This window comes from Melozone crissalis, unplaced genomic scaffold (genome assembly GCF_028551555.1).
Source record: "Melozone crissalis strain CALT ecotype California unplaced genomic scaffold, PUWL_Pcris_2 ptg000006l_1, whole genome shotgun sequence".
Lineage (NCBI taxonomy): Eukaryota > Metazoa > Chordata > Aves > Passeriformes > Passerellidae > Melozone > Melozone crissalis.
In genome coordinates this window covers 41,145,672-41,171,281 of record NW_026535784.1, presented here as the reverse complement: position 1 = coordinate 41,171,281, position 25,610 = coordinate 41,145,672, and the positions used below count along the sequence as shown (strand labels likewise).

The 25,610-nt window shown below is 45.6% G+C and overlaps 1 protein-coding gene across 4 annotated transcripts in view; it reads left to right on the top strand.

The window, feature by feature from the left end:
• LEF1 (lymphoid enhancer binding factor 1) overlaps window positions 1–25,610 on the top strand; it is a 71,892-nt gene that overhangs the window by 24,262 nt on the left and 22,020 nt on the right. For 2 of the 4 annotated variants that reach the window (XM_054291934.1, XM_054291942.1), the window contains exons 5-8: window positions 16,594–16,726; window positions 20,687–20,777; window positions 23,003–23,086; window positions 24,910–25,032. In XM_054291934.1, the coding sequence (XP_054147909.1) occupies window positions 16,594–16,726; window positions 20,687–20,777; window positions 23,003–23,086; window positions 24,910–25,032 (431 nt within the window). The remainder of the gene's footprint in view (window positions 1–16,593; window positions 16,727–20,686; window positions 20,778–23,002; window positions 23,087–24,909; window positions 25,033–25,610) is intronic. The other 2 variants (XM_054291951.1, XM_054291960.1) reach the window with 1 other exon arrangement.

Below are 25,610 nucleotides of genomic sequence, written 5' to 3'. Positions count from 1 at the left end.
GTGCTCTCCTGCTAAAGGTTTATGTGCATCTTCATTTCACTTGCATAACTTGCATATGTAGGGGCTACTCTCTGCTGCTATTGCTATGCCACAAGTCAGCCTCTAAACTTAGCTCTGAGCCAAGACATCTTCCCCAAAGATGCACAGCACTTCTTCTAGCCGTCACTGCTGACAGGAGGGGGTTATATAATGCAGAGTTCCTCTTTCAGTGCTCTGCAGAGCCTGTGCTTGAGTTTTACCCTTCTCACTCTGCGTGGTGACCCCTGTGCCACGGCAGGAGAGCGGTGCCGGGCTGTGCCGGGGTGGGCAGCGGGTGCCTGGCACGCACGGCTGCAGGAGCTGCCACTGGTGCTCCACAGGGCGCGGGGCTGACTCTTCTCCCATCTAAGCTAAATCCTGTGCCAGCTGGGCAATGGGGAGAGATTAATGACTGCCTTGGAAGCCAGTTTTCCAGCCTACTGGCCGGAGGGCAAGCATCATGATAGTTGTAGCAGCTGGTTTGGAGAGGAGGGAAATGAGGGGAAGATAAAATTGCACATGCAGAATGCCAGGGTAGCCTGTGTCCATGCTTTGATGTCTTCTCCCTCCACACCCTCCTGTGGGTTAAAAATGAAACTAGACTGCATTTATAATGGGTGTGTGAATATCTGTATTTAGCTGCTGCAAGCAGGCTCCTGGACTGAATCCTTGTATGTGGAGAAATACAGTTTGGCCAAATGCAGGAATGGGTGTTTTCTGTGCTCTCATTGTGGGGACACGCAGACACATGTCATCTCATCAGTTCAGACATCAGAGCCTAACAAATTCTGACATACATGTGTGTGCTGGGCTATGAAAAGGGATAAAGGGAGATTAAATACCCTTTAATTCCTCCTTAATGGTCCTGAAGTGTGTAAGTCATGGTTAGGGCTGTGGGAAGAAGGCCCATTTGGGTCTGCAGTGAGGACACAGGCACACAGGTTTATTTCCAGTGAAATAAACAAATGTAGCTGCCTCTAAACCTCTGAAATTGATTTGCACATCCAGCGAAGCAGGGCTGAACATCCTCCCTCCAGTGCCCATTGCAGAGGGCAGGAGCCATCCTTGCACCTTCAGGAAGACCAGGGCAAAAGATGGGGTTCCTCCCGAGTGGCAGATGGGGTTTGCACGTGGAGGCAGGTAGCTCAGAGGAATTGTTTTCCTCCTGTTACTGTGCAACACTTCTGCATCCACTTTTGCATGGCGTGCTTTAATCAGCAGCCCTCCCCTCTTGGCCCCCGGGCCTTGAAATTCCACAAAACCCAATTAAGAGAGATGAGAGAGCTCTAGCATGTATACATATGAAATTTCAGAAGGCTGAAAAAGAGACTCTTAATACCATAAAGCCTGCCCTAAAGTAAAATTTGCATCAGAAATCTACATAGTTAACCCCGTGAGGAAGACAGTGTAGCTGAGTACAACTTTTTTCCCCCCCAGAGGGGTAACTTATCCAGGTCTGCTCGGTTTGGCATCAGCCTGCTTGCAGCTGAGGAGTGCTGCAGAGCAAGCCCTGTGCCTCATATACAGCCTGCAGAGAGCATCAAGGAATTGTAGCTCCCACTTCAGAGACTGTGCTGCCGTGTCCCAAACAGAGCAAAACAAAAAACCACCCCAGCCTGAGAAAATCATTCTCATTCAGCTTCTCTAGGTTGGTAACCAAAAGCAGACCGGGTGGGTGAGGTGCTTGTGTAGACTCATTAAAGGAAGTATTCAAGACTGATCTAATTATCACTTACAGATTCAGCACATTCAGCCCAGGGTTCCAAGTATTTCATGCCTTACTAACCTGGTGCTACACTGGCTTGTTTAAATTGCCCACCATGAACTATCCTGAGAAAGACAGCCACCTTTAAAAGAATTACAACCGAACAAAAAGCCCTCAGCAAATCCACTCCTTTCTGTATGGCTTGAGTGTTGAGAGGGGAACTGGGGATAAAGCTTTATTCCCCTTCCATGCTTTTATCTATCTCTTTTGCTATCTTGTTTGTATAAGATACAAAATTTCTCCTCCTATTATCCTACTTACAGCTTAATCACATACTAATTGGGGACCTTACTTCCATTGCTCTGCTCTTTTTTGAGTCTCTGTATCCTCCCTAAGAACAGTGCACAAGTACCCTCTTCAATTAAGAGAAATTAAACAAGGCTAAAAACTCTCATCTGAGGGCTTTACATGATTCCCTTAGTTGACAGCAGTGGGGTTTGGCTGTAAAGTGGCTGAAATCTGGGGAGGACGGTGGTGGGGACTGGGCAGTGTGCTGGGAACACAGGTAAGTATTTCGCTGCAAAAACACGAGGCCTCAAAGCTGCTTTTTTTATTACCTCCGGATTCTGCAAAGGGCTGGTTATCTCACGCTGCGAGCCAGCATGATCAAAGCCCCGGGAAAGGTCAGGCATTCCTCCAGGAGTGACACTCAGCTGCCTGCCGGCAGCGCTGCTCCAGCCCACAGCTCCCACAGCCCGGCCGTGGCACCGAACTGAAATCCTTTATCTTGTTAACGAGTGAACCTACAGATTAGCCAGCCCAGCCTTAGCTTGATGTGGAGAGCATGTAACACCTGGCCTGGGCCTTCTGAAGAGGAAAGGTGGTTGTTTTTAAAAAAAATAATGTTGTGGGGGAGGCGGCATTTCCTTCCTCTGACTTAGCGCGAGAGAGTTAATGCCGATAAAAGCTGTGCTCTGTCTGTGCTGCTCCGAGGGGCTGCTCTCCTCATGTTCTCAGCTCCCAGTTCTGTGCAGTTGGTAGCAACGGTGAGTGCCAAAATCCTGGGCAGATGAGAAATCATCTACAGTGTCTTCCAGTGAGAGGATATTGTTTTCTCACTGATTTCATAGACTTTTGGTGGACTCTCTTTGATAGGTGGGCGTTCAGTTTCTCACTTTGAGCTGTTGTCCCCCACAAGCTGCTTGTGCGTGGACAGGGAGGTTTGGGAGGGCGAAGGGAAGGAGAGGTGTTTGAGATGGGCAAATTCTGTCTGTCTCTGCTTCTGCACATGAGGTGCTGTAGTGTTGCATCTGTGCTAGTTCAGTGGCATGGGAGAAGTACATCCCCTGAGTAGGGGTGACAGGGATTCACCCCATGGCTCATGGTCCTGTCCCTGGCTGTCTGGAGGCTGACTGTCCTTGTCCTTGTTGGTTGACAGAGGGTATTTGGCATCTTTGTCTTCAGGCACGGATGCTGAAACTCTGAGAAAGGCAAGGGGGACTCTGCCTGTTTCATAGTGTGACTAGTGAGATGGTGGAATTATGTTAACTGCCTGAAATTGGGGGTAATTTTCAGTTTCAGATGAGGCTAAGGTATCCTTATTCTAGTTGTAGGATAGAAGTAAGAGGGACCATAATTTTTCTCCATCAGAAAAGGTACTTTTGCCATAAATAGGAAAAAAAATTAATTTTTTAGAGCAGAGCACTTGATTCCTTAATTAAAAGGCTTAAATGAATGTCCCTTAATCTGTCTCCAAGCCTGTTTCTTGAAAAAGGGGGCAGTAAAAATTTGCCTCATCTGCAGATAAACGTGGTAAACTGTGTGGCCGGCTGTGGACATGCGGCCTCTGGAGCAAACTCAAAATGTCTGTGTGCAGCATCTATGGGGCCTGCAGCAGGAGTGCCTGTGTCTCCTGCCTGACTGCCAGATGATCCTCAGATCATCCAGCTAAAAACTCTGCTCCCTCTGCAGGGAAGAGGTGAGGGTCTGGTCCTTGACTCTGAAACGATGGCAATGGGGAAGGAGTCTGCCTGGTCTGGTAGGAGCAAGGGGGAAAAAAAACCCAAATAAAGAATTGTCTCCAGTATGTGTTTGCCAACCTTGCCCACGTTGCTGCTGGGTGGCAGCTGGAGGGGTTGCTGGCTGGGAGCGTTGCTGGCAGAGCTTGCCCAGCCCCAGTGCCAAGCCAGACTGGGCACTGCAGCGGCTGCAGGGTTTGCTGCCCCACTGTAGGATGGACAGGCCTCATGCAGATCCCTCGTGTGTCCACACCAAAAAAGAAAAGGATTGAAGTTGCATTGGGGCATCTGTGGCACTCTTGACCGTTTGCCCTGTCAGCAGTGGAGGGACGTGAGGGCCTGAGTGCTTCCCCAAGCTCTCCTGGCATGAGCTATTTTTTTGCCTGATAAATTGTTTAGTGGTGTTTTGCAGACTCTTAACACACTGTGTTTCTCCCAAGCACAGCCTTTATTGCAGTGAAAACTAGCAAGGAGGGATGTAGTTATGATAAGAAATTGTCCATCCCAGCCTCTGCCATGCTTTGAGGGGGCAGTTAATTGCACAGGGGAAGACTAATTGAACGAAAAATCAAACTGTTGGTAATGACAGGGTGATGGTAAACTTTGGAAGTGTCTCTTTAAGGCAGTCGAGCATAACTCTCATATAATGTTGTTTGAGTTTAGTAGGATGGAAATATAATTGCAGGGTGACCCATTATTACTAGTGGGGCTCTATGTGCAGCTCTAAGCCCATCTGGAAGGGTGATTTACTGGAGGCTTGGGCAATCTGGCAATTTAGGCTCTTTTTTACGATGTTTAGACTTCTACCCATGTTATAAAGCACAGCCCAGGGCTTTTATGAGGACATAGATGCCTGCTGCACAAAACTTCGGTTGTGGGCCGGGTGTATTATTTTTGTTTTTAAGAGTAATTTTTAAATTTTAAAGGCAGCTCTTGAATTTAAAAAAAAAATTCAAGTCTAGCAGCAGGCAGAAATATCCTGTGCAGGATTTAAAAGGCATCACGTGTCTTGTGCATACCAGCAACCCTTTTTAAGCCCTGTGGCCAAGTGGGTGAAGAAGCTTAGTTGTAACAGACCAGGTTGTATGGGCTGGGAAGAGGGAGTAGGTGAGCCCCAGGTTTCTTCCTGTCTCCCCCATCTCATGGGCTGCCACCCCAGCCACCAGAGTGTCTGCAGGTCAGTGCCCAGGACAGCCATGCACCTGCATGGGTAAGGCCTGAAAGCTGAAGGAAATGCCTGATTTTGGGGAGCCTGAGGGTGCTGTGCAGTTAAATGAGCCAAGCATGGCCAGGAGGCCCAGGAAGCTTCCCAGGGGTGAGTACAGGACAGTGGAGCAGAGGCAGGGATGGGTGGTGCACAGGGCTGGTGAAGAGTTGGAGCATAGCCAATGCCACCAACACAGGGAAAGATGCATTTTCTTAGAATGATGAAATATCCTCAGCTGGAAGGGACCCACAAGGATCATCGAAGCCCAAGTCCTGGCCCTGCACACGACACCCCAAGAGTCACACCACATGCCTGAGTTTGTGTCCAAACACTTCTTGAACTCTTGTCAGGCTGCTGCTGTGACCACTTCTCAGGGGAGCCTGTCCCAGTGCCCAATCACCCTCTGGGTGGAAAACCTTTTCCTGATATCCAACCTAAACCTCTCCTGACACAGCTTTGCTTAGGGTCCTGAGGACTCCCTGGGTCACAAGTGTGTGTTTCAGTGGGGATAGGCAGCTGTTAGGGGATGATTCCAAAGCTGATGTAGGAGCATCTCTCCTGGGCTCACTTGTTGGTTTCCCTCTGTGTCTGGAGGCAGGGCTTGCTGTGAGGTTGCCATCTGCTTTTTGGGGAGTGGAAGAAAAACATTTCCTAAGCTGCCCTGGGAGAGATGCACATGGGCACAAAAGTGGGGTGCTCTATCTTATCTGGATATCCTTTTTCCACTCCACCTGCAAACAGGCAGCTTGCACAGGTCTATTATAATTACAGTCCTCCCCTTACCTCAGTCATCTCCCACCATCAGCCCATAGCTGGGAGGCATCAGTCTGGATTTTTTTATGTCTTTTAAGATGCCATTTGGCAAACAAGACTAAAAATAATGAGCCTTTAGTATTTATGTCAGTGGCTCAGCATCCAGCTGTGTTATGTGGTAGGTTTATTGCTCCTCCTTATTTCAAGAGTCCAAATGAAACATTCAGCATCAATGGTTTGGGCCAAAAAAAGTGTTTCCAGCCCTGCTTCTTTGAGCCCATGCCTTGTTTGGGTCATTCATTGCTCGTCCTTAGCTGTCTGCTATGATTTTTGTATTTTTAGCGACATAAAAATGTAATTTTAGGGCATGTTTTTGTGTCTCATTGATGTGACAAACCCTCGTGGGAATGATCTATAAAATTAAGTTAGTAGCTTTTCAACACTTTTGTTTGTACTGAAATCATCTTGCACAATGTGGTAGAGAAATAATTCCTGTTGTGACCTTCTACTGATGGTTCAAATAACCTGTCTAAGAGACATCCTGTTTCTGGAGGGCCCTATTGCTTTAATTCCTGTTAAAATTGGTTTTGTCTTCTGTGGAACAGTACTGCCGAAATTAAGTACTTGCAAATGCGTTTTACCTCCAGATAAACGTTGCAGTTTGCATTTTCAATCCCAGTGAAGCTTTAGCAGACTGCTGCTTTTGGCCTAATCATTTGTACATTTTTAGGGATTTTTTTTTTTTTTAGTTTAAAAATGAATATTCTATTTTAAGCCTTTGGACCATCTTGCCCACATCCAGTGATGGATGTCTAATGAGATGACTTTTTGCCTCCACTAAATGGTTATATTGTTTGCACTGATGTATGCTAAGACTTGATGCATTAAATCTTTGGTCATTAGCCGATGCCATTAGCAGAAAAGTCCAAATCACTTAGAGCTGGGACTTAAGACTTTTCATTAAAACCTGAATTTGCATGTTATTGGATAAATCTGTTAATACGGTTTAGCCGGACTCAAGGAAGTTACTTGAAAACTTTTTACAGTGCGTACTCGGGGTCAGTGATGCCTGAGAGCCTCGAATTTGGAGAAAATGCCCCCTCTGAGGGCATGGATGCAGCAGCCCCTGCTTCCATCCCACCAGCATTGCCTGCCCCCACCACCCGTAGTGCTGTGCATGCAGCCTCAGCTGTCAGCACTGCGCTTCGTGTTGGGCTCAGGTCTGCTCCAGTGCTGCCAGAAAAGCCCCCTGAAGGAGCTAAAATCCCAGCAGCAGGATCTCCTCACCTCATGGCTAATTGGTGCAGCCACCTTGAAGCCAGAGGGGGTTTGGCCTCGGCACTGGTTTCCCTGCAGGAGTCTTCAAGCAGCATCAGTGTGGTGGGGAACAGGGCTTGCCAGGAGCAAAGTCCAGCTGAGAGGAGTCACTGATGTCATCAGGTTTGTCACTCCTCTACCATCACATCCATTCCTATATGTTTTTCTTTTTGTCCCCAGTTTTTTAGAGGGTGGATGATGCAAGGGCACTTCCAAAAACATCAGTCAGGTTGGGCAGCTTGACCAGCCCAGTGTGGTCTCTGCTTTGCTGGAAGTAAGAAGATGCTGCCTGGTCAACCTCTAAGTTGCAGACTTAGCCACGGTAGACAGAGGTTTTGAAAATGTAAAGGTGTTCTAGGTGCTCGGACAGGTGTCGAGCCCTTGTCCTTTCCTCCTATGTGACAGAGCTAAGATGTTTTCCCAATACATGTCATACTCTTGCATTTTCTCAATCGAGAAAATCTCTATTCAGTGCACCTTGAAAGCTGCAGCTCAGAGAGAAGTTGATCCATTTCTCAGTTTTCTGGGCCTCTGATAGTCTTTGTTATGACACATGGTGTTGGATCGGCTGTAACATAGACTTAATGTAAATACATTTAAGAGAGGTCCTATTTCAAGCGCTTTTGATCCACTGTGTATGCAGTGCCGAAAGGCATCTTCCTGTCACCAGGGTGCAGGATGGATTTTTTTCTTGGTTCCCCCCAGGAGCCTGGGTCTGTATCCTGTGGGACTTGAGGAGGCTGATGAGGAAAAGTCATCCCATCCTGTGACGCACATTGTCTGCCACAACAGAAATGCTGGGCTTCAGAGGTTGTTGTGGGACAACCTGCTTTCACACAGCACTCGTGTGCTTATGTGGCAGATGGAGTTTTACTGAGCCATTTCCAAGGTTTGAACACATTGAAGAAGGTTTGAAGCACATCCCTCTGCCTGTGAGAGAAGCACATGATCTTGTGGGTCTGAGTACGCCGGAGAAAATGCCAAAGTTGTTGTGAGCAGGGATCCTGATAACCTCGAGGCAAGCAAAACAAACTCATGTCTTTGTCTTAACTCAGCAGACAGCTCTGGTGACAGAAACCAGGGCAGCTTTGTCCCCAGGAAACAGCTGAAGATGGCACAAGAGATGACACCAGGATAGACTCCAGCCCCTTTCCCCTCACTCAGAACCCCTGGGGGTCCCTGGTCACATTCCACTGTTCCCCCCTGGCAAGCTGCTGGGCTCTGGGCACTGGCTCCTCTGATGTCCAGTGGGCTTTCTCTGGTGGCTTAGGACAATTGTCCTTATTGTCCAAGCAAGTAAGCCAGAACTCTGCAACCCAGGGGCTCAAGCTTGGGTTTGTTAAAACATTGCTGGGCCTCTGTTCTCTTTAGCCACTAATGAACTGAAAGTGTTCTGGACAGGTCAGGAAACAATGGGGAAAACATCCTTCCAGCTGATGGAATTGCTTGTATGTGACAAAGATGCACTAGGCTAAAGAAGGGATACTGTGTGGGGTAAAGGCCCATGGCTGTGTCACCATCCAGAGCATTTGTAGTGGCAGCAGTCCCATTTACCAGGTTTTTGGGGGTGCTAAGAGACTCCTGGGGTTGAGTGTGTGATTTGATGATACAGGTTCCTGCTTGTTGGGTGTGGGGTTCGTCTTTACATCCAGAAAAAGATGGGCTGTTCAGGATGGCCAAAGTTAAAGGACCTTTTTGCTTAAAAGTAATCAGAGCTTAAAACAAGCATTGGCTGTCAAATTGTGGAGTGTTTGCTGACAGCTGATCTCCATCTAAGAGAACTCATTGATGAGTTTAGAGAGTGAAGTAAGACATTGCCAAATATTGTAACAGGAAAAGTCTTTTCTGTGAGCATGTGGCTTTTCTGCTAATTAAATTCCCTATCAGTGATATTTCCCAAACCAATGGGCTGTGTAAAACTGGGTGTCATCTCTCTGTATGTAAACTCACAGTGCAGAAATTGACCTGGCTTGTCCTCCCCTGATCAGAGCCGTACAAGACCTGCCTGGCTCCCCACACGGTTCACCAGCACTCCAGGTCTCCTGACAGCCTTCCTGAGTAGGCAAGAACAAACAAATTAAGAAGTCATGGGAGAGAAGAAAATGGAGATAGCAGGGGATTTCTAATCAAGCTATTTTAATACTGGGTGTGCTTTAATCACTTTCTTAATGGCAGTGCTTAATGAACACTTGAAATAAAGCATGTTTCTGTCAGATATTCAACACCCATGTTTTTAAAGCTGTCTTGAGGGAACTCAAATGCTTATTACAACTTTTCAGGAAAAAAAAAAATAACAGTTGTGCTATATTAATTTCCAAGATTGAAGGGGAGGGAGGGATGAAAAAGTTGGAAAAAGACAAAAATGTAGACAAGCCAGTAGTGTTGCAATTAACCTGAATTTAGTGACTGATTATAATCCATCTATCCAGCTAGATCCTTATTCTAGGCTTTGTCAAATCACATTTACACTTTCTTTTGCAATGCTTCCCTGGCTATTGCACTGAATTTTTTCTTGCACATCAACCCTTTGGGCTTCAGGCAGAGCAGTTTTCTCCAGTTCCTCTTGCCCATCCTTGAGTGCTTCCTGCACTTTCAGCCGTGACGCCCCTTTGCTTCAGGTGCTGATCCTTGTGCCTGTGGACTGTGCCATGGTCCTGTTGGCCATGAAGCTGCCTTTCCTGTGCATTGCAGACACAGCTCCTGGACTTCCCAAAAAGGAAAGTGGTGTGAGCAACTGGAAGAAGGTCACAAACTTTTCCTGCTCCCAGATAACCATGGGAAGCTCTAGCAAGCATCCTGGGTACCTCCTTTACCTGCTGCTGATGTACTGGCAACTTCTCTCCAACTTCTGAGGGCTCCTGGCACGCTCTGGCTCTGGGTTCATGATGAAGTGTGTCCTTGGGAGATGGGGAAATTTTCAATAACTGATTTAGGTAACTTTCTTGTTCAGCCCTTTCCTGACTTCCAGCACTAAGTGCAACTTAGTTCCATGGTGAAGAGTTGAATAGAGTGCATGTGGAAAAGGAGGACTTCTTTTGTGACCTCGTCAAGCCATCAGTCTGCCCCCTGAAATGTGTGGTTTTGATTTTAGTTTTGTTCTGAGTAAGTATTAGCAGTTGTGAAGCTGAAAGTTTCACATCAGCATTGATGGCAGCTTTTCACTGCACCTCCTTAAAATGGCGAGTCCCTGGGGTGTCCCCCCTGCTGTTGGTAAGCATGAAAGGTCAGTGAGATAAATGGCCTCCTGCTGCCCAGTTGTGAAGCAGGGTTAAAAGACTGCACCTTTTTTATTTGTCTTTCATAAATCACAGTATTCCTAAGCCCCTGTTTCCTGTGAGCAGTGTGTTCCTGCAGGCATGCTTTCCTATCCCTGTTCCTTTTAGCTCCAGGTGAGACTAAAAGCAATGCTGCAAGCCACCCCCCACCATAGCCATTCTGGCATTTTCCCAGCTGCACTGTCCAAGGATTGGAGAAGGTTTTGAAAATTAAGCATAAAATTATCTCTGCTGTCAAGAGCCTAGAAAGAAGCTGGCTTTGGACATAAAACTCTTTTCTCTGAACAATGGTTTAAGGACAGGGGAGTAACCTGAGCTCTCTATATATTGACCTTGCTGCATCTTTGAGAAGTTGTCAATGAAAAGAGATTGTACAATTGCTCCCAGGGAGGTGGCAGATTGTGATTGCTATTACTGCTGGTGCTGATGAGCTTGTTTCCTCTACTGGTAACTAGTTTTGGGCAATAACTAGTTACCTCCTCCTTTTCCACCATTGGTAGTTTGCTGCAGCCTGTCCATGATGAACCCAGACATGGGCCTGGTTTTGACATTGCTCCAAAATAACATTCTTCTTGATCTTGCATTTTTATTGCAACAGCTGGTGGGCAAAGGCATAAATACAGAGTTAGTTTACCCATTAAAATGCTGTTGGTATTTTGACCAGGCAGCTGAAACTGCTGTCTTCTGGGTTTGCTGAAACCTTCAGCCAAAGGATTTTAGGGCTCCAGAAATGAGAATAGGGTAAAAAAGGGATGATTTTTTTCTTGTGTCTTTAGATCAAGGTAGCCTCAAATTCTCTCACAATAACAGGACCATTCAGTCCTTTTATTTTGATGTACTGCAGTAGCAGTAGTGGAAGGTTTTGGTGATGGGTTTCTTTTTTAAGGAGCTATCTGTTGTGTTTTCCCCCTAAACTTAATGCTTGCTGTCAAAAAGTTGAAGCTGTTTCTTCAAATGACCCCCTCTTTCAGGAGTGAAAGGGAATGCATGCATTTATTCATCCTTAAGTTGGTTTGTTGTTTGTGGGGTTTTTTGTTGACTTATTTTAGTCTTAATTGAGAAGACCATCTGCTAGTATCTGTAACTAATGCATAACTTACTGACAGAATAGGAAGAGTAGACAGACTGGGGCCTTTTTTTGGCTTTTTAGAAGCAACTTCATGTTTAAAGAAAAGAGGAAAAATAAAAACCAACCCAGCACCTCTTTGGATGTTGACAAGAGACGCTCGGGTCTTCTGTGCAGAGCCTTGCTTGCCTCATGGTTCTCTGCAAGCTCCCTGCCTGCCTGCGACCTCCTTTGTAGATGTGTGTCCTTTGAAGGGTCATTAATTTAATATCTTTCTCTGTGCAGCAGCTGGAACAAATGGTGGCCCCAGCTCCAGCAGGAGCTCCCAGCTGCCCGCCTCGCCCAGCGCTGACCTACAGGCATTTTTGCCGTGGCTGTCTCAGGCTTTTTATAGTTTTTGCACACTTGTTGCATATAAGATACCTTACAGGTGTGGGGCTTCAGTGAAACATTAGCTGGCTGTTTGGGCAGGGCTTGAGGTTTGTTTTTTTCTGGTCTCTTGCTTTTCTTCAGAAACATTTCAAAAATGAGGGAAAACTCACTGGGTTCAGACTGAATTTGTGCCGCAGCATTTCACCATGAACTCACCAGAGATTAATCTAAACTGTCTCACAGTGTGCTCCTCGGATGAGAGGGCAGGCACATGTCTGAAATGGTGAGTGGCTCTGTGAGTGCAGGTGCAGCACTGCCAGTGCAGGGCACTCGCAGGGGTCACCCAACCATGTGGCAGCAGCTGTGCCAGTGTCGCAGCCAGGGGATTTCTCACTCTGCTCCTTGCCCTGGCCAAAATTCCTGAGTTAAGTTCAAGCTTTACCACTTGCAGACTGTGATTGCTGTTCGCAAGGAAAGTGCTTGCTGTTGTGCTGACCTGTTCCTGAGTTACTTTAACTCAGCAATAGCTTTAAACAGGTGTCTGGTGCATAGCAAAGCTCCTGCTGGGATAGTGCTGACTGCTGGGTCAGGGCCCTCTTCCCTGCAAGCTCTTACCCTTTGCCCACCAACATTGTACTGGGGATTTTGGGGTTTTATTTCGGGTCAGTCATAAAACTGAATAGCAGTTTCATCTTAGCCCTAACTGGCCAAATAATTTGGCTCCTGCTGTTTCCAGTGCAGTTGTGTCCTTCAGGGGACTGTCCCCTGCCTGCACTGCCTCAGTTCAGCCTGAGAGCACATGCTTGGGAGAAATAAAAGATACCGACTGGGAAGGCCAAGCTGATGAGGAAAAGTGCCCCAGGGAGGGCTGCACAGAGGCCAGCTCCCAAAGGATGCTGGTGTGGTCTGTGCTGCAGGACTGTGCTCTGGGACTGGATCCCTGGTAGCCATGTGGTCTTTGAGAAGGAGACCACTGAGGCTGAGTCACTCAGGAGTGTTCCTTTGAGCTGAGTGCTGTGAGGCACAGCTGTGTGTCCCTAGGCTAACAGAAATAGGCTGTCCCTTTGCCATTAGCCGTTAGTGTTTGCAACAGGTAACGCATGCATGATAAGGTGTCCTAAAACAGAACAGGAGGTCTTCAGGTTGTAAAAAACAGGTGCTCATTTTTAGTAATTTACTTTTTCCAAATTGCATATCTTGTGCTGTGCTGTATGTCCCATTTCCCTTACTTTCCAGGTCATGTGAAGAGCCTTAGGCAAAGAGAATGGACCTTCACTGGTGTGGTAATGCACCATTTATGTGGCATTAGAGCTGTGCTAGGGGCAGCTTCAACAAACGTTCAGCTTCTCCAGATTGTCTTGGAAATGAGAATAGAAATGGAAATTTAATCCTCATTCACTTTATTGTGGTTTTAGAAGCTGCTTCAGTACCTACTTGCACCAAAATGCTATGTTTTGGTGGGTGGATGAAGTATAATTTCTGTACTGAAATACCGAAGAACCTCATGTAGGACAGTGCATAATTATGTAATTGTCTCGTTGAAGGCATGTGGACTGATTGGGTTTTGCAGATTTTCAGGTTGTGCTGAGGAGAAAAGATATTCTGTGGACAATGACCGAATTAGATATAAATGTCACCAGTGTGCCAGCGAGAGCTGGTTGTGGGCTTGGTCAGCAGGTGCTCAGCAGGCCATGGGGAATGTAGTTCCCCCTGCATGGAGGTCATGTTGCCCAAGACTGAATCTCTGTCAGTCTCTCAAGTGTTTCTGCAGTTGTGTGCATTGTCTTTGAAGGACTTGGGGAGACAAATGTAGTAGGGATGCCATGTTTGTGGGAAGAGGCAGCCTGGGTAAAGGCTGGGAAGCAGTAGAAGCAGCCTCATCAGCACCGTTTTGTACCTCAGTGTGAGGTAGGATTTGGCCACGGTTCACAGCCCTGGAAAGCAGTAGTGCCCGCTGGGAGCAGTAGATGGTGGAAGGGGCTTTGGCAACATCCCCAGTCCAGGTGTCCCCAGGGGAAAGGGTGCGGGGCGGTGTCTGTGGCCTGGATGGGGTGCCTGGGGTCAATCCCTTACTGCAGCAGGGGATGGGAGGGTGGCAAGAGGGGCATTCAGGTGTCTGCATATGAGGTCTTGGTCTCCTGCCCTGAACCCTCTCTGTGAGGAAGGCCCACGTAACCCGTCTGGGTTGCCTTGTAGGGCAGATGCCATGGCAGAACCATTTCAAGTCCATAGGGCTTTTGGAAAATATGTCATCAGGCCTTTCTCCTCCTGGTTTCATCGTGTATATGTCACCCTGTGTGTCCTCCTGCTGTCGATCACTGTGGCCATCTCAGAGAGGCTCAGCCTGTGCCCAGTGAGCCCCCGTCTATTGTCTTGCTGGGGCGACCAGCAGGATTTAGCTGCCAGAGATCCCCGGGTCTTCCCAAAGCAGTGTGGGGTAGGCAGGCTGGAAGCTTTGCATTATTGCTGGTTTTTATTGTTACTTTTTTTCCCTCCCAATTTCTGGCTCTGCAGACCCCCAAATGCTCTTAATGGAGATATGGCCCGTTTATATGTTAATTTTAAGCCCGCTGACAAGCGGTTTGCTTTTCTCCTGACTTCTCACGGTTCCTTTGCCCGTTGAAAGCCGCTGCCATGGGCTTAGGGGATAAGGTGCCGAGAATTAGAAAATAAAATAAAATCTGCAGGATGCTGGAGAGCGAGGGGGTACAGGGATTGGCATGCTCCAAGTATAAATGGGTGATTTCTGAAAGCAAGGAACCCTGATACCAGGGGCATGCATGACAATTACATCCAGTACAATACAAAATGTTAATTACTAAATTTTGAGAAATTAATGCTGATTAGCAGCTGTGTGTGTGTGTGACCTAAATACATCTATTGCTTATCTTTATTCATAATATACAGTTTATTGTTGATAAAGTAATGGCTGAATGGTAGGCTGGCCCACGAGTCTCATAGCTAAAGACTGAGGCCCGATTTGTAAATCATCTGAAATTTGTTGGCATCTGTTTTTTGTGGAATTTATACGGATGGGGAAGATGAATAGCAGTCTGAGCTATCCCCTTTACAACTCAACTCCTAGATATTATTGAGAATTCATATTGCTTTTATTATTTGGTCACAAAAATGGACCTAATGCTTGTTGGCTTTAAAACACCTACTAGCGCTGCTTTCTCTCTCCATCTTGCAAAATATAAGACAAGGCCGAAGCTTAAATTAAAATCCTCAGGTTCTTATCTCTTTCCCACAGGAAAGCAAATCTGTGTTGAAAACCGTAAAATTAAGAGGAGAGCAAGGATAGCATAATTTAGCAAAAATTCATGGCACCAGATTCTGAGCTATATGACTGGAGGGATAGGTCAGACATTAAGAAGATACTGCCTGCTAATGCAAGTTCCTTAAGGTGGTGCTCTGGAAACAAGGAAAGCAGAAAATGCTGCACTGGTTCCCGTTTGCTTCCTTTCCTCTACTCCTACCAGCCTTAACAATAAATTGAGTTGTCCATTTAATAACCCATCTGCTTCCAGAAGTCCAGAAAAATCATGGACTTGTGCATGGAGCTGTATCTTAATGTCTGCTTTGTGCCAGAATTTCAACAGTGAACTCAATGAAAATTAATTTCATTCGCCTTTTAAATTCTTTTTCTTTTTTAATTCCTTACGTTTGACAGGCTGTCTTTGCTGTCAGTGTGTCTGTCTGAAGGATAGCTATATTTTTTGGGGGGGATTTTATTAAAAGCCTGTTTGTTCTATAATTTTTTTGTGCTAAGGGGCAAGGTAGAGTGGCAGGGCACAAATGAGGAGTTCCTGTTACATGCTGGCATCATCGCTGTGGCTTGTCTCACCGTGGAAAAAGCAACTTGAGTTTTAAGCAGCATTAATAATGCAGGATTTCATTGGGATTGAGGAGTTCTGTTGTCTTGCAACCTTGATCTTAGGGAGTAATTTTGGACAGCATCCTTCTGTCATGCTGCCTGCCTCCTCCCATGTGCCTCAACTCTGGGAAGTGCTGGTGGGAAGTGTGCATCTTGCCCTGCAAGGACATCACCTTATGGCACCCTTTTCAGGACCCTTGTGGGCGTTTGTAGCGCTTTGAGTTCTCCTTGATAGAGTCAGCAGCCTCCCAGCTGTTCCTTGCGCTCCTGTGCCTCCCCTCTAACTGACCCTCTTGAGAGGCCACTGCCAACTGCTCCTATATGAAATCAGCCTTCTAAGGGTGACCCTTTAGTTAGCCACTAGACAGACAAGAGTTTTCAACCAGACTTTGTAAAACTGCAAGGGACAAACTTGCCATTCCTCTGGTGATGGCAGAGGTTTGTCCCAGCTGTGCCATGCCATGGCTATGCAGGAAGAGCAGTGGGAAGGAAGAGAGAAGCTGATGAAGCTTTTAAGGCTGGAGATATGGCAAACCTGCACTTTAAGCCTTCTTTTTAAATGCTGTTCCTGTAACCAAAGGGTTTCTCCATCCCTGCTGCTGACTCTGCTGTCCTTGGTGCACAGTGCCTGCCTGCCCAGCACATTGCTCCTCCTGCCCTGCGGCTCTCCATTTGCCATTTCCGCAGCCCTGTCTCAATGGCTCCCAAATGCCTTTCTTCCTGCTCCCGGCCCCCACCCATTTCCCTGCATTTCCTCAATATCTGCATCCCTCTTTGGGTGCCAGTGGTTTGAGGATGCCGATTCTGGCAGCAAACCTGCTTTCCATCCACTAGCCCCAATGTCACGTCTGTCCATCTGTTTCCCCCGCTTTAGTTATGCAAATATTTAAAAATAGCATTTTGGAAATGTTGGGTGGTTGGGTTTTTTTTCAAAGCAGAAGCCTCCTCTCACTAACACAATTTAATTTTTGTTCTTCTCTTGCAGTCCAACAAGGTGCCCGTGGTACAGCCTTCTCATGCGGTTCACCCCCTCACCCCTCTTATCACCTACAGCGATGAGCACTTTTCCCCGGGGTCACACCCGTCTCACGTCCCCTCTGATGTCAGCTCCAAACAAGGTGAGCCCATCCTTTCCAGCACAGTGGGGATGCAGGGTGGCCCTGGTGCCCTTTGTGCTGCTGACAGAACCAATATTACCAATTTGTAATATTTTAGAGGGAGGCTTCCAGGTGCATATGCCCACTTTCAGACATGGTAATTCTGTCGTGATGCTGATGCTTAACATGGCTGCTTAAATTTTTATGTTCCATCTGATGTGATAATTTGGGCTTGCTTTTTTCATCAAAGTCTTTCAAAATCTCACTAAATAGCAGCCAGTCTTCACCATCTCCTGTGGTGCCCAAGGCTTGCAGCATGCAAATACAGAAAGGGCAACCATCCCTCACCTTCTTGAAAACAGGGGACAAGTGCTTAAGTAGTGGTGCTACTTTTCTTTCACTTTATTTTATGTCCTTGTATTCTGGCTGTCCATATGTCAGTTAGCATAATCAAAGCTTGGCCCATAAAACTAGTTTTGAACCTGTGCAAGTAAAAGCTTTACAAATCCAACATTTTTTAACCTTCTTGGTGGGTGCCTTCAACAGAAAGCATCTTTTTAGATGTCTGAGTCATGGATGTCAGTTTTCTCTGCATCTCTAGGACCCCTTAAGGCAAACACAAAAGCCTCCTAGATGCACATCTGGGAATGTCAGACCAGCCCTGCTCAGGGTCAGTCTGCAGGCCCCCAGGGAAGAGGGGACAGTCTCCAAGGTGTCAGTCCCAGCCTGTGCCAAGAGTGGATGCCCTATACCCAGGAGAACACAAGGGATTCCTGGGAAGGCTGTGCTTGCTTGCAATGGGTTGCAGGAGCTGGAGAGGGATGTGATGGAACCTGGGGAGGTGGAAGGGGATGGCCATGGCCATCATGGGTCTGACCCAGGGTTTAGTAAGAACCTGAGCACAAAAAGCCTGCATGGGAGAGCTGGTGGTGAGGAGGGAAGGAGAGAGAGCAGACGCTTTACAAAGGCATTCACTGTAGTCTGGGCATCTCTGCATGGGCAGGAAGCCTGTCAGTGCCACAACTGGTCCAGGAGGGTGCCTCTCCCTGCTTCTCTCTGAGCTTGCATGTCCCACCATGTGTTATGGCACCCATTTGACAGAATCCTGAAGCTCTGCTTTACCTGAGTTCACATCCATATGCACAGTTGTCCCATTTATCTGAAGAGGCTTTTAGTCATTGCTCAGGGAGAGAGACTTCTTTTGCTCTGTCTTTCCCTGAATGCCTGGGTTTTATTTTGGCTGTGCTATGGAGATAATAACATGGGCTACATCCAGAAAATGCTATGGCCTGGTGGCTCTGTGTGGTTTTTGCTGTTTGTTAGTTAGGTTTTGTTTTTTTCTAGGGAGGGGGAATACAAAAAGCACTCTGCCTGGAAAGCCTGGCCTGTAAATATGTATACAATATCTGTTTCAGACTTGGAAGAAGCAAATGGAGACCTCCTGTCCTCATTTGTCTTCCTCCTTTGCATCAGTGCCTAGGAGAAGGATATTCACACTCATTCCTTGAAATCCCAGGGGTGCCACGCGATAAGAGAATGGGATTTCCACCTCTTGCAGAAGCTGGCTGTGACAGCTGGGGCACAACCCACTGCTGCAGTTTGTGAGCTTAAGATGTTTCTGCATACTGCATGCTGAGTTTGCCCTTCTGTGCCCCATCTTTTTGCCTTTACCCCAGTTTATTTTTGTATTCCTGACAGCAGACCCCATCTGAACAACATCTGGTTTGTTGGTTTTTTGGTTTTGTTGCACATCCTCTCTTCTGCTTCTTCTCTACCCTCTCCCCTGTCCAGCATCCCACCAGTCACAAGTGCAAGCCTGCTGAGGGCCTCTGCCAGGAGGCACAAAGCTCATTGCCCTCTGGAGTTCCTGAACGGGCTCTTGATCCCTTTGCTCAGTGTCTGGCAAAGATGGAGATGGATGATGTGGATAATGCAGGCTGGAGACTACTGGTTTTGTCTGGGATGGTCTCTGGATGGTCTTGATGTGTGTGGTCCTTCCGTCCATACTCCCGGTTTCGGCGCCACCGGCGTGTGGGAGCAGCCGCACTGAAGTAGCCCATGCAGTTGCTGCAAAGAGAGGATTTTTTTTTTCCTCAGGTCCTCTGCCAAATGCCTCCAACCATTGTTTCGGTCTTTGCCTCCCGCTGTGGGTCTGGAACAAGGCACTGCCCTGGCACCCTAGCCCTGGTGCCCTCCTCCCACCAAAATCCTCCAACAAGGGGGTCCACAGCAGCTTGCCCTCAGGACTGCCTCTTGTACCCAAGGCACTTTGGGATGGACACGCAGCACCACTTTCCTAAAGGCAGTCACTTCTTTATTTTTTAATTTTAATTTTTATTTAATTTTAATTTTTTTCTTAACCCTCTCAAGAGAACTTGCTTTGGAGGGCACTGGCCATGTGGTAGCTCTGTGTGCTTCTGAGGGTGCTAGGTGCTGGTAGCCCTCCATAACAGGCCAGAAGTTTTGGAACAGCCATAACAACTGTGCATTAGTTCAGAGGGAGCAGTGTTGTCTCCATGGGTCAGAACTGCAGATCCTGGAGAAGGAATGGCGCAGCTCCGTGTGCAGAACCTGGTCTGGCTGGGGCAAGGTCGTGTCATCACTTCCAGGAGCATCAGTCATCATCAGAGATGTGAGAGATGAGACGCTGGGCTTCTTTTACACCTTGTTTGGTTTTCTTTTCTTTCAACCACTCGGAAAGAGTGCTCCCTCTCATGTAAAAGCCCTGGGATATGTAAAGTGTTTCCTTTCCTGTCAGCTACCAGCTGTTTTACACCTTTGAAAAGACAGCTGGCCAGAAATTCGATCATCACGTAGGTTGTGGTTCCAAGTCTAAAAATCCAGTTTTTTTGAGACAATGACACCACTGGTATTATTTTCTATGCTTTTCTGTACATGGTCCTAACAGATATTCTTCAAATCTTGTAATTAAATTCAGAAGATTTAAGTACAAACTGAGCAGGGGAATAAATCAGTAATATCAGTCTATAAACTAAGTCTCAAGGTAGCACATGCTCAGTCTTGGACCTTTAGAGTGTCACCATATAAATATTTAATACCCTTTTAAAGCAGCTGATTTAACATGTGACGTAGACTTAACAATTCCTTCTGCTTCACCCCCTCTTCCCCAAACACATTTAAATAAACCAATGTCTTTGTGGCCTCTGCAACTGTAATTCCATGTCTCCTGGGGGCACAAGGTTTAGGTGAAGAATGGAGACCACAGACCCTTTTGGGATAAGGATTAGCTTTAATCTTGAGGTGATTCTTGCAGTTGTAGGACTCTGTGTTCTGGGGAATGTGAGCTGATGGATCATTCCTGATGGGACTCTTATTTTTCCATTAAATACTACCATTGCAAAACAGATTGACCTTGGAGCCCACAGGAGTCAACTTGATGAAGAGCTTAGTTGGAACTGGAGTGACAATTGGAAGCCAAATGAATCATATCAAGTGTGACCATTACAGGCCTGAAAATGATTCTTAATTAACCGCTGATCCTCTGTGGTAGCAAGTTTCCAAAATCTGTGAATCCATAAGGGAACCCGTGAAAATATAAAAGTAGCAATTTACCTAATCTAATAGCTCTGCTGTGCTGCCTCTTTGACAACGCTTTATTTTCCCCTTGTTTCATGATGTGTTAGAAGAGGTCCTCAGGATCCTGTTGGGTTTGGTGAGACCATTGAGAGGACAGTAGCACCTAATGCACTTCACAGGAGATCTAAACTTGCACAGGTCCTTCCCCATACATTTATTTCCTCCTTCCATGTTATTTTTTCCGATATCTCCCTTTGAATTGCAGTATTGTGTGCAAACTGTTTTAAAGGTGGCCCGTGGAGCCTTTTGCTTTTAACACTAACCAAGAAGGTGGTTATTCCTTATCCACAGCACTAGTTCCACTGTAGTATCAGCTAGGAACTGTAGGTCATATATGGAGTATTTTGAGGGGAAGCTCACTTGTTCTTCTGTACTTTTTAACAGGCATGTCCAGGCATCCTCCAGCTCCTGATCTCCCTACCTTCTATCCCTTGTCTCCAGGGGGGGTTGGACAGATAACACCACCTCTTGGCTGGTAAGATTTTTTAGCTTCTTTTCAGACAGGTGCGTGTTCACACCATTTGCTGTTGTTGAATCAATTGCAGCAATCACAATTGCAGCAAAATAATAATAATGTCATTCCAGTAAGAAATTGCTACTTTATTTTAGTTGAAAAGATGAAAAAAAGTCGATCTTTGAAATGAAATGAATCTGTTTGTTGAACACATACAGGAATTGAAGTGTGTAGACTTCACTTTGAAGTCTGTATGTTTCTTATGGCTCAGATTTGTGGCTCTTAGTTTTCAGAAAGATAGCAGCAAATGGTTCTCAAGTAATTAAATGTAATTTTTAATAAAGAAAATTTCAATTACTGAGGAGATGGGAGGTAAGAAAGAACTTTGAAGTGGAGGGGGGGGTTAAATCTTGAAACTGCCCCAGATGGAGAACAAACTTTTGTAACCTGCTGCTTTTTACAGTTTCTGTACAGAGAGAAGCCTCTGTCACTGGGAGATCTTGCTGCTCTTGCTAATGCTCTCATGATCTCTTGCTGCCACTCAGGGTGTCATTTTCCTTTTGGAGGAAATGTGGTATTTTCAGAGAAATAGATTTGGCAGGGTGCTTCATGTCTGCTTGGGGTAGATATGTACTTGCCTTCAGTTCTCTTGGAGCAGGGAATAAGGCAACTCAGCCACAATTTCAGTGCTTTAGAATCTATGTTGTGACTAGTCTGTGCCCATTCAGTGAGGGATACAGATTTTTTTATTTTTTGATGTCTCCATGGGAGGGAAACATGATCCAGATGACAACAGGCAGAGAAAGTAGAGAGCAGAAGATGGTGAAATGTTGTATTTGCTGGCATATCTTTCAGGAAAGGCCACATGCCTTTTTGGAACAAATAATTAGTAGATATCAAACTAAAATATGGAAGTATCTGACCATCTATTTTTTTAATCTTTCACCCCCCCTTTCCCCATTCTGCTGCTTAGCTGACTCCTCACTTCCACTGCCGCCAGGCAGTTGCTAGCATGCATTTTCCAGATGTGGTCAGTCATTTCTTCTGAATGGTTTCTCAGTGCAGAAACTAGGGGGAGGGAAGAGGGAAAAGAGAAAGAAGAGGAGAGACAAGATGCAACCTTACAAGGCTCAGGGATGTGTTCAGCAGCACTCATCAACAGCGGGACATATTCAGCTGTACCTTGTGCTGTGGCTCCCTGCTGTGTGGCAGCACTGTTGACACTTCCTTCAACTTTTTTTTTTTTTTCATTTCCTCTTTCCTTTAAGCACTGTTCATTTCCAGTAATATGCTCCAAGACTGAAATCTGTGTCCTTACAGATTTCACTCTTGGAACCTTACAGAGGCCAGGTTCCGTTTTTTCTCATCTGAGAGCTGATTGACCAGTCGATAAGCAACTGTTCAAAAAGGATTGATGTGTGTGGTGTCCCTCTGGCTGGTAGAGGTGTTGGGGCTGGTATTTGCTCACGCTGCCATCACGTGCTACTTCAGGGGGTTCATTGTTGTCATCAAGTAATCAAAACGTAGTGATGATGATAAAAATTAAAGACCTCAAGTGATGGACTGGTGGCAAAATATTCTGTATAAGTTAAAGTGCAAAGGAGACAAAAACTTCACACAAGCTTCTCTTACTGGACTGCAAAGTTTGATCTTTAAGTAGTAAGATAGGCTTGTGTCACTGTGGGCTTTTATGTGGTTGGGTTGGGGTTTTTTTATGGAATCAGTTTCTACTTAGAAAAGCTGTCCACTTGTACCTCACTCTAGCATATGCTAATGGAGAAAGTCATAAGTTTTCAAAGACTTAATAAAACTGTTCAAAAGGCTTTTTAGCTTAATAATTCACCATCTGGTGTTCTCACTCTGATCTACAGTAGAACTATTTGGAATAAGATGCTTTTTTCCTAAGAGCTTGTTTGACAAATCTGATTCCAGTGCTTCTAAAACTGGGTGAGAGAGGGATGGAGATAGAGAAGTGTGCATGAGTATGTGTGCCTTGAGGGGGAGGAAGGCTGGTTGTTTTGTTTTCCTTCCCAGTGGAAACTTAGATTGGGAATCTTTCAATAGCAAGGGAGAAAGTTCAAAGCATTTAAGCATTCATTAGTTTCATTAGCAGAACTCTTGAAAGTGTTAGCTCTTACTATTTATTTGTGACTAGTACTGAGTTCCCATCAAGAGCTTGTAACTCTAGAATAACGATTGAATACCATATCATATGATTGATGGGTTCCTTTCTTCTGTGACCTCAGGCAAGGTCAGCCTGTATATCCCATCTCGAGTGGATTCAGGCAGCCCTATCCATCCTCACTCTCAGTCGACCCTTCCATGTCCAGGTAGGTGTAGGAGGTGAATGACTGACTGGGGAGTAACTGCTGGCATTAGAGGGCAGGTTGCTCTTCTGCTTGCATCTTGGTCTGCCTTTGCTTGCTTTTCAGTCAGCTAAACCCTTATGCATACATTTTTATTTAACTTTTGTGTGTATATGCAGTTTGCCTGGATCCCACACTGGTCTCATTCAGCATTTTCTTGTCAGTCTCTGAAGTGTTGCAATGAGGAGCACCCAGTGAATTGTCAACAATTAATTGAGCTGTTTCATCTGAAATGAGTCATTAGTTCATTTCTAGATGCAACACATGGTGTTGTGCATAGCATCCTTGGGTTTTGCTCATGTCAGTATGCAGCCAGGTGGATTGTCACTCTAGTCTGCATTCTCTAGTCCCAATTTCAAAGTTGTTGGTAATTAGTCTTGAATCACATAGGTAATGCTGTGTGGAATCTTGCTCACAAGTAGGTATTTCATAGCCCAAAGCCACTAATGGCAGGGGATGCCAGCACAGTAACTGTACTGGTGTGTGACTCAGGCACTGTATCTTTATGTCTAAGTGCAAGCAAGCAATGCTAATTGAGACTTGGCCATGACACACTCCAGACCTCCTATGCTCTGCTTTTGCATTCTAAAGACAGCTTCTGCATCCTGTGCTTGGTGTACAAGAGGTTGCAAAATACAATTCTTGAGGTTTTTTTCTGTCATCTGTAGAGAGACATCCTCCTGCACAGGGATTTAAGGCAGGCCACTTGATAAGTGGTAGGTCCTCTTACCTCTTCGTGTGTGGGCTCCTTTGGATTACCACTGTCCCTTCACTTCTTTACAGGGGAATGATAAGCATGTGCCTGTCAGGGTGATTGGGAAGAAAACACATTCTTTCTCCATGATAAAATCACTTGATTTGGTTACAGGGCTTTGTGTTTCCTTTATTTTGATCACATGAAGGAAAAGGGCAGCAAGGAGACTAGGAAATGGTGAAAGGCTGGATGGCATTCCTTAGCCATCACTCCTTCAGCAAAACTTGAGAGCATGAGCTTTTCCACTAGTTTAAAATGCAGCATGCAGGTTTTCTGCTGCACCTGAGTTTGCAATGCTTAGCACCTTCAAGATCTGTCTCAGCTGTCCTTGAGAACTACCTGGGTTAGTAACGTGGGATTATTCAGTTAGTGGTATTTTGGTTTTATTTTTGATTTTCCTTTTTGTACAAATGAAAGGAAGCTTTAATTAGGACAAAAAAATCTCTCCCTGCTCCCATCCTTCATCCAGGATGCAGGATTTTCAAAGTTTTTTTTAAGCATTCAAGGTAAGAATAGTGGGTTCAGATGAGATGATGTTAAAATCTTTTACCTTAAGTACCTGGAAAAGTAAAGAGAGCCATCAGGGACTTCTTGAAAAGACTCTTCTTTCATTTTATTTTTTCTGCATGGCAGTTTCCTCCTTTGCATTGGCTGGTGGTGGATATTTCAAGGATGTTTATATCTTGGTGTGGAAATACATTTTTTTGGTTAAGAAATGTGTATTTTTATTGCTAGACAGTGCAACAGTACAAATATTAAATATTTCTTGTGTGCATTGCTAAAAGCATTTGTCCAAAAGGTAATAAAACAACTTCTTTGCAACCAAAATGTTGACTCACTTTTTTGTTTGTTTTTCTTGAATAATTGGGTTACAATGCACAAATCTTAGCCAAATATCTTTGGTGTGCTTTTTAAGAGTTGTCTTAATTGCAAGCTCCACAGCATTTACATTCTTGGAGTGTCCTGCTGCTGTCATACATGTTTGATGCTGTCTTCAATGGGGTTACAGACCTTGCCTTGTTTTCTCTTTTAGGTTTTCACATCACATGATTCCTGGTCCTCCAGGCCCTCACACAACTGGAATCCCTCACCCAGCTATTGTAACACCTCAAGTAAAACAAGAACATCTGCACAACGACAGTGAGCTAATGCATGTGTGAGTCTGCCTTTCTGCTCTAGCCCTTGATGAATAAATGTTTGAGAACTAACTCCATCTGAAGAAGAGTCAAGGATGCTTTTTAAAAGTGCCTTTCATGACCTCTTTGAATTTTAACTCTTCTCCTATAACTAAAACAGGGACTGTGGGCTGGTGTTTGATAAGGGTAATGAGAAGCCATTTTTCATTCCAGTCCAGTACTTTCAAGCTGTTGGCAACAGCCATCTCCATTCAACCATAATCATGAACCTGTCCAGTTGTGAGTGGTGCTTGAACTCAAGAACTTCTGCTGGAAAAGTTCTTACCTGCAAAATTCACTAGTAAAAAGCAGAGTCATTGTTTAGTACTCAAGGCAAAAGACCCAGGAAAGAAGGGGATGAGAAGCTATTCTCCTGCCTGTGGCAGTGGTCTTTTAGGGTATCATGGATAGTCTTTCAAAAACAGACTTGAGACAAGTTTGGAGCAGATTCACAGATTAAATGTTACTTGCTAGAGACTGTCAATCTGATGTCCTCCCTGAGTATTAAACTAAAACATAGGAAAGTGGATGGGACATGACCACTGCAATTCTCATTCCT